Here is a 10,951-nt window from a genome sequence, read left to right on the forward strand (position 1 = left end):
GCTCGTGGGTCTTCTCCCAGCGCGAGCTGTGTGGGCTCTTCCACTCCCCACCTGAAAACTCTCCCTGCCTCCGTGTGTGAGATTGGAGGGAGCGTGTCCTGCCCGAGGCCGGGGGCGGTTTGATGCTTTGTCACCTACCAAAGCCCTAAGTCTGTGTCACCATCAGCAGCCGTGGCGAAGAAAAAAAGCCTGTTTGAGCCCAGGAGGAGCTGAGCGCTTGTGCGGCAACACCTGGTCCTCCTTTCCACCCCCGAAGGGTCCCCAGTAAAACCAGTCCGGCTGTGCTGATGTCAGACTGGTGTGACTGGGTTCTGGCCGGGGGCTTGGGAGGATTTCTGCCGCGGTGAAGGGCAGCTAGGAGGGCTCCCGGCTTTCCAACCTCTATTTCCGTGTGCTATTGAGTGTGTTCCTGCCCGCTGTGGGAGAGCACAGCATGCCCTTCCCCTGCACTGGGACCACCAGCTTCACAAATTCAGGAGGCAGCATTTTTGGTGCAAGATGGGACAAGGAAGAAATATAAGGAAGAAATTTTTTACGCTGAGGGTGGTGAAGCACTGGAAGGGGTTGCCCAGAGAGGCGGTGGAGGCCCCATCCCTGGAAACATCCCAGGCCAGGTTGGACGGGGCTCTGAGCACCCTGCTCTGGTTAAAGCTGTCCCTGCTCGCTGCAGGGGTTGGGCTGGGTGATCCCTGAAGGTCCCTTCCCACCCAAAGCATTCCATGATTCCATGATTAAGCCCCAGCAAGGGCAGCGTGTGGCTGAGGGGTACGCAGACATGGCAGGTTCCCCGGGTGGGATCCTAGCGCTCAAGGGATCTTTTTGGAGCACCCTTGGGAGTGGGAGATTTGGCAAATTGAGGCGCACAGCTCAGCTGCTGCGGCTCCTCTTGGCTCCTCCACGACATGAACACCCAACCAGGGCAAGGGTCTGGCCCTGGGGGAGATGGGCTCTGAGGAGGAGAGATGACCGCTGCAGCCTTCCCAGCAACCAGGCTTCATCTTCCTCGCTGTCTCCTTTGCAGGGACGCAGTGGAGGAGCTGGCAAGCAGAAGCAGCAGAGCCAAGCCTGGCCCCGTCCCACGTCGCGGTGATGCAGGTAGTGCGGAGAGGACAGGGAAGCAAACTTGCTTGGCTTTCAGAAGAAACGAGGCTTAAGCAATAGCACAGTTTGTACTTATCTAAACTTCTCTCTTTTTTTTTTTTTTTTTTTTTTTTTTTTTTTTCCCCAAAATAACTTAGGCTGTCTTGTCCAGCTTGAACCAGATTTGACAGGGGACTGGAGATGTCCAAAATATTAAGTACTTGCAGCTGCCGTAGAGAGGGATTACGCACAGAGGAGGGATCTCCCTTGAAACGTGACGCTGGAGAACTTGCACCGGGCGGTAAGGGCATTTCTCCCAGAAATGCCCCACGGCAGACCTTTGGGCATCACCTGAACGTTTGACCAGAGACTCCGGTTGTGTGACTGTGGGGACCTTGGCTTTGCTGGAGCCAGATTTGCCCTCGGTGGGGAAGGTTGGGATGGCTCCTGTCCCCAGGACAAATGCTGACGGCCCCGAGACGGGCTGATTTAAGGACGGTCCCTCCTTCCCCACAGCATCAGTGCGGCAAGGGGCGGCTCAGCAGCTGCGTTGGACACGCACGCGTCCAACCTCTGCTGTCCGTGGGACCACGGAAAGGTCCTCCAGGACCCCATCTTCACTGAGGCAATTTGGCCGCAGAGCTTTCCCCTCTGCTTTAACCTCGGGGCGAGCGAGTGGGCTGGATGTGGCAGGGCTGGAGAGATGTTTCCCAGCAGGGAGCGGATCCGGAATGGTGCTGTGGATGCTGGCCAGAGCAAGCTTTGGGGTTTCTCCTGCCTTGCCTGGGAGGGGACAAGCCACAGCCCAGAAATGGAGAGGGGGGGGGGGGTTATTTGGTTCATCCCCTATTCCTGGCTCCTCCTGCTCCCAGGGGGGACGCGAAGGTCACAGCAGCATCAGCTCCCCGCTGCCTGCGCACCGAGGCGGGGTGGTCCAGCCCTGGAGCTGCCGTCACGCTGCTCCGCGGACATCTCCACCCTCCCTGGGACGCCCACCCAGTGCAGGGCTGGGCTTGAATCGCCTACAGAGGCATTGCTGCATCCTTCCGAGGAGAAGGGCGTTTCGGGGCCTCCATCCTCGCTGCTCTCCCTGGCTCCTCCTCAGCCCTTTGTTGGGAAGATGGGATTTCAAACCGAGCACGAGTCTGGGTTTTATTCTGCTACGGCAAGAGCGGGAGCTCAGTCTCCTGCGCCCAAACAGAGATTGCAAGAGCAGAGGCAAACTTAAGGCAATTATTTTGTGGGGCACCAGAGGCTGAGAATAGGCTGATGTACGTGGCGCTGCTGGCGATGGCGCTTTCGGAGGGTGCCTGGGTGTTTTTAAGGACTGGGGACATCTGCTTTAAGACCCTGTGTTGCTCTCTAAAGCTGCTGGGTCATTGTAGGCATGGTGGTGGTGGGTTGATGGTTGGACTGATGGTCTTCGAGGTCCTTTCCAACCTTAGTGATGCCTAATTGGTTTAGCGGTGGCCTTGGTAGTGTTAGGTTAATGGTTGGACTGGATGATCTTAAAGGTCTTTTCCAACCGAAACAATTCTATGATTCTAGTTTTTACTTTCATTAAAAAATAATCCAGCCACCAAGGCAGGAAACATGGAATTATGACTCTGCTCTTAATTGGTTTAGTGGTGGCCTTGGTAGTGTTGGGTTACTGGTTGGACTGGGTGATCTTAAAGGTCTTTTCCAACCTCAACGATTCCATGATTCTATTCTATGATTCTGTATTTGTGGGGAGAAGATTGGCACAGGCTGGCCTTGGCTGGATTTGACGGGGCAGTGCCTGTGTGTGCCCATTCCCCTGGCAGCTGGAGCATCCTCTGCTCTTTGGGAGGCCAGGACAGCTCCGTTTGCACCGAGGGCCATCCAAAATGACCTATCCCACACGACGATGACACAGGCCTGATATCCAGCTCTCAGCATCGTCCCTGCGAGTCGTTCCTCCCTTCTGCTACACCGGTTCGATGCCTTGCCCTGGATGTCTGTCTCTGCTGGCAGGGAGCCCAGGCCCGGGGCGGGCTGAAGCTGCGTTAAGTCGTTTCTCACCCAAATGACTGAGATTTCAGATATTAACTGAGAGCGACGAGGGTGCTGAGATTTGTACGGGTTGTGCTGGGGCAGGCAGCTCTCCTGTGCTCCCCTCCGTGTAAGAGACGGCTCAGTGCGAGCCCTGTGGCATTTCAGCATCGATTTGCGTGGTTTCTCCTACAGCCTGGAGCTTGCAGAGTACACACACAAACACACACATGGACATTTGGTGTGAGCTGAGGACAGGAGCCAAGCCGGCATTTATCCTCTGCCTCTGTGTGCGCTTGGAAGCCAGGACACGCCGGGGAGCGGGGAGAGACGATGGCCAAAGTCTCCTACAGCCAGATAAGGGGGTTTTGGAGGGGCAGCTGAGGCAGACACCGAATCCCGGAGACCAGGCAGGGGTGACCCAGCACCAACGTACCCAAGCAGGGGTGCTGGAAACACCGGGGCTGAAGATGAGCTGCTGCTGGAGACTTACTTGCATGTTAATGCATGACTAAATTAATTTGCTAGTGACGAAACGTGCAGCTGAGGACAGGAGCAGCGGGACCGTGAGATGCTGCGACAAGGAAATCTGCTCTCGTTGAGGTTGCATTTCACTTGCTGGGGTGGGACAGAGCAGCAGAGAGCGGGGTGAGAGCCTCCATAACCCCCCCAGCACCCCAATGGGGTGCCACGTTGTAGAAGACCCCAGGACCATGCCAGCTCCCCTGTCCTGAGCCAAGAGAAGTGTCCAGGCGCTGGGACTCTATTTTTTTTTTTTTTTTCCTGAGTTTAATCATAGAATCATAGAATTGTAGAATCGTTTAGGTTGGAAAAGACCTCTAAGATCATCAGTCCAACCATCAGCCCAACACCACCATGCCCACTAAACCATGTCCCCAAGTGCCACCTCTGCCCGTTTTTTGAACCCCTCCAGGGATGGGGACTCCACCACCTCTCTGAGCAGCCTGGTCCAATGCTTGACCACTCTTTCCGTGAAGAAATTTCTCCCAATATCCAACCTAAACCTCCCCTGGCGCAGCTTGAGCCCATTTCCTCTCATCCTATCACTTGTTCCTTGGGAGCAGAGCCCAACACCCCCCTCCCTGCCCCCTCCTGTCAGGAGCTGCAGAGCGATCAGGTCTCCCCTCAGCCTCCTCTTCTCCAGGCTGAACACCCCCAGCTCCCTCAGCCGCTCCCCATCAGACTTGTGCTCCAATAAACTAGAATAATTTATTTGACAGAACACAGAAACATCACAGATACAGTGGAGAAACCGAAGAAGCAGGTATCAATGAACAGTACAAAGTAACCACTTTACAAAAAAAAGTACCACGCTGCCCATCAGCTTTACCCAAAAATAATGAGAAGGGGGCTCAGCTCCGCACCCCCCCATCCCCGGACAGGGCGGGGGACACAGCTATCCCCACGGGTTGCTCTCAGATGAAAACGCTGACCGCAACGGCACAATAAATAGTGAGAACGGCCTCTCGGTCGGTGGTGGGAGACCCAAGCCCCCGGCGGACCCCGGTGTGGGGGGGCTGTGGGGTGGGATGGGTCCCCGGGCACCCAGCAAGGGAGCCCCCAGGACGGGCACCGCCAAGCCGGGAGGCACAAGCATCTGGTGAAACACTGGTTAAGGGTGGCAAATGCCGTGGTTCCCCTCCCTACCCCCCCAAAAATAGGTGCTTGACCCCATGCAGGCACAGATGGGGGGGGGGGGGGGGGAAACCATCAACCGGAGGAGCTTCGCAGCTTGGCGGGGGGCCCAAAGCATCCCTGGCACAGCCCCGCTGGGAACAAGGCTCTCCCTCTCCCAAAGCATCGTGCACGGACCCACGGGGGCTGCGCTTCCCCGCTGCCAGCCCTGTCCCCACGGGCCGGTTCCAAGTCCGCTGGCTTTTACCCGGCCCCGGCAACTCGCAGCTGCGAGCTCGCTTCCTCCAGAGAGGCTACGCTGGTGTAAAAACCAACGCAGCTGAAGAATAAACCCCCGGGGCTTGGCCGTTTTAGGAGGATTTGGGGGTAAGAGCAAGGCGGGGGGAGCGATGCCCACCCGTCTCGCTGGCTCCGAACCCTGGCGCCGGGTCGAGCCTTTGCCGGGAAGCGGCCGGGCTCAGATCTCGGGCAGGGTCCAAGGGTCAAAGCCAGGCTTTCCCCCGGGGAGGGAACACATGCAGCAGGGCCAGACGGGAGGGCGAAGAAAGCAGGGGACGTCCGAAGTTTGCGGGTGCCCTTTCCCATGAGCAGGCTGCCTAGAAAAGACCCCCCCCCCCCCCCGCCCCGTTCCGCTGCACCCCCCGCCTTCCCCGTAGCAAACCGGCGTCGAGACTGGACTTTATATAAAACGCATAAAAGAGGCAGCTCGTAGGAAAGGGCTCTGAGCGGGGAAGGGGCAGGGGGCTGGATGGGGAAGGAGGGGGCTAAGGCGAGGGGTGCTGCGACCCTGCACCCCCTCCCCACCTCCAGCACCCCTCCGGCCATGCCCTGCACGGGAAACAGCAGCTCTGGCAGCTGGATGAAGAGTGACAACAACAGCACAGCTGGAAGGTTATAATTGCTGTCGCCCTCGGGCGATCCATAGGCTCCCGGTACAGGTAGAAAACAAAATTAATAATTATACAAAAGAGAAGAAGCCTAATGCACGGGTGTTACTGGCGAGCTGGAGCCGGGGCGGGGGGCTCGCTTATCTGTCGTTGAGCTGCGGGGAGTTTGTCCGCTCTTCCTCGTCCTCCTTGTCGTCCTTCATGCCTTTGAGTCGCTGGCGGGCGAAGTCTTCGAACACGATGTCGTCGTCACTAGCGGAGGAGGCGCAAGGGCGAGGGGCTTTATTACGGGGTATTTGGGGGGCACCCACCGCCAGGCCGTCGCGGCTCGCGCGGCGAAGGCAAGCGTGCTCCCACGTGCGCAACCCGCACCCCGCTATTCCAGCAGCTCGGGGGGGGGGCTCTTAAAACCCCATCCTTCAGCGAACAGCCTGGTGTTTCAAAGCTTTACCAACGCTTGCCCTCCGCGCCCCCAAAAATGCCCCCCCCCAAAACGGGGTGGCTGCCTCGGTGCTTGCTCGGTGAGCAAGCCGAGCAGCCCCGGAGCGATGCGCGGCGGACGCAGCTCTGCATCGGCAGCATCGCCGGGGCTGCCCGCACCGTTTGCTCTGCTCCTCGGGGACCCCGCGGAGAGCGGCTGGGTTGGCGGAGCGCTGCCAAAACCTCCCAAAACCCACTTATCGCAGCACAAACACAGAGCTGGGGATTAAGCGGGGCATCGCCAGCCCCGGGGCATGCACCCCCATCCCTGCGGACACCGCCGGGACGCACAGAGACCCCCTCCCCACCAATGCACCATCCCGGCGGGTGCTTGCCTACTGCCGTTTCTCCTGGTTTTTGGAAAGCCATGCAGGGAGATTGCAAGAGAGAGAAAAGAGCCGGGCGCGGCATGCGTCACGGGTTACGTGCACGGGGTTAGTCGTCGTGTGCCGACGGCACGGCAGGCGTTAGCGGGTTAGGGGGGGTGCCATGCAACCTCTATAAATGCTTCGTATTCCCACGCAGCCCCCCGAGGGGGGCATTATTTTGTCTCTTACTTTGTGTCAAGCTCTATCAGATTTGTATCTATGGGCGCTTCGTTCTCTGGAACTGAAGGGAGGGAAGTACGGCACAGGGTTAGTCACCGCAGGCGCCGGCGTCGCCGCCACCGTCAGCGCACCGGGTGGGCGCCACCCCCGCCCCGCACCCCCGGGATTTGGCTGCGCCGGGGTGATGGGGGCACCGCCATGGTTTTAGCCCCCCCGGGACTTGCTGCCCTGCAAGCAGGGCTCGATGGGAGCCGAAATCTCCATCGGGCACCGCTGGCACGGATAGGGGAGCAGGCTGACCCCCTCTGCCCCCCGCCCCACACCACCCCACGGCGGGGCTGCCCCACACCCAGGGCCGGCCACTCACCGTCCCGGTGTGCCGGCTCCTCTTTGGGTTTGGGATGCATCAGCGTGAAGGGCAGCTCCACCGCGACGTCGCTGCAAGAGACGCCGGGGTAAAGCCCGGGGCTGCCTGCACTTTGCAGGCAGAGCGGGGCAAATTTGGGGTGGGGGCAGAGCAACACCCCACATTTCAGCTGCCGGGGAGACCACAAAGCCGGGCAAAAACCTGTATTAGCCTCCACGTAGCCTCTTTACAGCTATCGCGCTTCTTGCTTGAGCTTGACCCCGTGGTTTGGGATCAGCACAAACCCCCCGCGCCTGCAGGGCCGGCAGCTGGGCCAGCCAGAGGGCACGAGCGAGGGGATCAGCGCAGCGCAAAAAAAAAAAAACAAACCCAAAATCTGCCTTTTAGCAGCTTAGCAGCATCTGGGGATCCAAATCCCCTGGGGTTTAGGCTGTGCGCCGGCAGCGCCGTGTGAACGGCAGCAGGGTCTGGGCGCTCCCGGCGCTGCGGGAGGGATGGTGGAGGTGCACTGAGTTTCCCAGTGCTCAGCGGGCGCAGTGACGGCAGGACGGGACAGCCCAAACGCGGCCCCGAGCTCCTCCGGGGATGGGGCGGGACGGAGGAGCCACCTCCGTGCTCTGCTCGCTGTCCCCAGCAGCACCCACGGGTGCTTCTCGCACCGGCCCCGCTGCTTTGGCGCTGGGGGGGCGGGACGCAGGATGCGGTCCCCAGCCCCACCGCTCATCAGCCCCAGCACCCCGGCCCCGTCTCTGCGGGCTGCCTGGATTTTGGCTTCGGGGTAGCCGGTGACCCCAAGAGCGGTGGCACCCCGAGGAGGAGCGTGGGGTCAGGGTGGCAGCGGAGGGGACCGAGGGGACGTGGGGGGGTGCGACGGGGGCGATTCGGGGGCATTCGGGGAGGGGGAGCGGCACAGGCGTTACCTGGAGGCGAGGTCTCCCAGCAGGCTGGCATGGGTCAAAGGAGACAACACGTTAATCACCACCCCCCAAGGACACGCGAACCCCCCATCTCGTGTGTCCCCCCCATGCTGCTGAGTCCCCCGGGGATGCCGGGGGGGATGCGCCGAGGCCGGAGGAGAGCAAGGGAAGAGAGGGGGTGCAGCACGGGGGGAGTCCCCAACACTCACCCTCCTCGGGACACCACCAGCTTCACCTTCACCTTGTAGGAGACGATAATGCCCAGGATCTCCTTGTTGGCTCCGTCTCTTAACCTGGAGGAAGGGGCAGGTGGGGCTCAGCGAGGGGATGCCCATGGGGACCAGCCCCCCCATTCTCTTGAAGGTGCCCCCACCGGGTCTCCCCCACCCCGAGCATCGCCCCTGGAGCAGGAGCTGGGTGCCCACCAGGGCTTGGCCCTCCCCAAAGCCCCCCGCACTGCGCTGCAGGAGGGAGCAGGAGCCCCAGGGGTGGTTCGGGGGGGGGGGGGCTCACAGCGTGCTGGAGGCCAGGTTGGTGTCCTCGTGCTTGAGCTTGCCGTCCAGTGCCAGCCCCCGCTTCTCCCGGTTGTTGGCGAGGAAGGGGGTCAGGGTGTAGACTTTGCAGAACGTCGAGCTCGGGGCCACCATGTCGCTGGGGACAACAGCCACCATCAGCCAGAGCCCTGTGGCACCCTTGCAGCTTCCCCCACGTCTCCCACAACCCCACGGGCCACCATGGACATCTCCATCTCAGCCCCAGCCTGGGGAACATCTCTGTCCGAGGCCCAGCCTGGTGAACACCTCCATCCCAACTCCAGACCCAGCCCACACATCTCCATCCCAGGCCCAGCCTGGAGGACATCTCCATCCCAACTCCAGACCCAGCCCACACATCTCCATCCCAGGCCCAGCCTGGAGAACATCTCCATCCCAACTCCAGACCCAAGCCACACATCTCCATCCCAACTCCAGACCCACCACACATCTCCATCCCAACTCCAGACCCAAGCCACACATCTCCATCCCAACTCCAGACCCACCACACATCTCCATCCCAGGCCCAGCCTGGAGAACATCTCCATCCCAACTCCAGACCCACCACACATCTCCATCCCAACTCCAGACCCACCACACATCTCCATCCCAACTCCAGACCCAAGCCACACATCTCCATCCCAACTCCAGACCCACCACACCTCTCCATCCCAGGCCCAGCCTGGAGAACATCTCCATCCCAACTCCAGACCCACCACACATCTCCATCCCAACTCCAGACCCAACCCACACATCTCCATCCCAGGCTCAGCCTGGAGGACATCTCCATCCCAACTCCAGACCCAGCCCACACATCTCCATCCCAGGCTCAGCCTGGAGGACATCTCCATCCCAACTCCAGACCCAGCCCACACATCTCCATCTCAGGCTCAGCCTGGAGGACAACTCCATTCCAGCTCCAGAACCAGCCCACACATCTCCATCCCAGGCCCAGCCTGGGGGACATCTCCATCCCAACTCCAGACCCAACCAAAACATCTCCATCCCAGGCCCAGCCTGGGGGACATCTCCATCCCAACTCCAGACCCAACCAAGACATCTCCATCCCAGGCCCAGCCTGGTGAACATCTCCATCCCAACTCCAAAGCCAACGCAGCAGACATCTCTGTCCCTGCCCCAGCCTGGAGTTCATCTCCGGCCAGGGGGGCACACAGGGTGACATCCCCTAGGGTGCCATCAAAAAAAGGGCATCCATCTCCCCGCTCCTCCCACCAGGACCTGCTCGCTGAATGCAACATCCCACAGCTTTGAAGGTGCTGCATTGTGGCAGGAGTCCTCCAAGGCTCCTCCGAGGTCCCCGGGGCCCCTGGCGATGTCCCCGAGCAGCCGGTACTCACTCAGCGTCCTCCACGGCCACCGGGCACTTGTACTGGGCAGTGTTGAAGAGGCAGATGTCGGCGTACTGGCGCACTGGGGTGAGAGATGGAGAGACGGGGGTCGGGGATGGCCCCCGTGGGGACGGGGACGGCAGCTGCGGGGGACCGAGCCCTGCTCCTCACCTGAGATTTTGATCTTCTTCACCGTCTTGTTGGTGTTGTTGGTGACGTGGACGTTGACGCTGATGGGCTCTCCGTGGTAATAGATCTGCAGGGAGCAAAGGAGAGGGGGGGTGGTGAGGTCCCCGTCCTCGCCAGGGTCATCCCGCCGGTGTTCCCTCCCCAGTCCTCACCCACCTCCTTGTCCAGGGATGCCTCGAGGTGCAGCGGTTTGTCGGACATGAGGAACTGCCGGGTGGTCTCTGCCATGGGCTGGGGGCCGGGTCGCTCCGGCGCATACTGGACCTTACGGATCACCAAGCGCACCGAATTCCTGGGGGGAGACGGTGAGAGGAGAACCCAGGCGTCCGGCTGCCTGCAGGCAGCTCTGCCCACAGGCTGTCCCCTTTCTTGGCCCGTTTTGGGGTCAAATCCCTCTTTTCTTCTGGTCTGCTAGGTCAGGAGAAGGATGGTGTGGAAGGTCCCGGCTGGATGCCCAGCTCGCCTGGGCTGCGAGGGGGCAGCCCCACAGCCATGCCAGGCTGCCTGCGTGGCCCCACATCATGGCAGGGCTGGGCTCCTTGCCTGCAGCACAGCGGTAGATGTCTCCATCCCAACCCCTACATCATCTCTTGCCCACCCCTACCCTAGAAAGCATCTTCATCCCAGCTCCGTCCTGGGGAACACCTCTGTCCTGGAGAGCATCTCCATCCCAGCCCCAGCCTGAAGGACATCTCCATCCCAGCCCCAGCCTGAAGGACATCTCCATCCCAGTCCCAACCTAGAGGACATCTCCATCCCAGGCCCAGCCTGGAGAACATCTCTGTCCCAGCTCCATCCTGGTGAACACCATCATCCCAACTCCAGCCCCAGCTTAGCAAACATCTCTATCAAACATGTCCCAGGCCCATCATGGAGGACATCTCCATCCCACCCCCATGATGGAGGACATCTCCATCCCATCCCCATCCTGG

The 10,951-nt window shown here is 60.6% G+C and overlaps 1 protein-coding gene across 1 annotated transcript; it reads right to left on the reverse strand.

Annotated features, from left to right (window-relative positions):
* Nucleotides 1–5,549: 5,549 nt before the first annotated feature.
* ARRB1 (arrestin beta 1) lies at nt 5,550–10,293 on the reverse strand. Its single transcript, XM_075727169.1, has 8 exons — nt 10,176–10,293; nt 10,002–10,086; nt 9,840–9,912; nt 8,462–8,599; nt 8,158–8,241; nt 7,032–7,102; nt 6,671–6,725; nt 5,550–5,894 (listed from the first exon to the last, which is right to left on the reverse strand). Exons 1-8 carry the CDS (start codon nt 10,245–10,247, stop codon nt 5,777–5,779), a joined length of 696 nt encoding a protein of 231 aa, XP_075583284.1. The 5' UTR covers nt 10,248–10,293; the 3' UTR covers nt 5,550–5,776.
* Nucleotides 10,294–10,951: the final 658 nt, after the last annotated feature.

The sequence above is a fragment of the Pelecanus crispus genome, chromosome 1, assembly GCF_030463565.1.
Source record: "Pelecanus crispus isolate bPelCri1 chromosome 1, bPelCri1.pri, whole genome shotgun sequence".
Classification (NCBI taxonomy): Eukaryota; Metazoa; Chordata; class Aves; order Pelecaniformes; family Pelecanidae; genus Pelecanus; species Pelecanus crispus.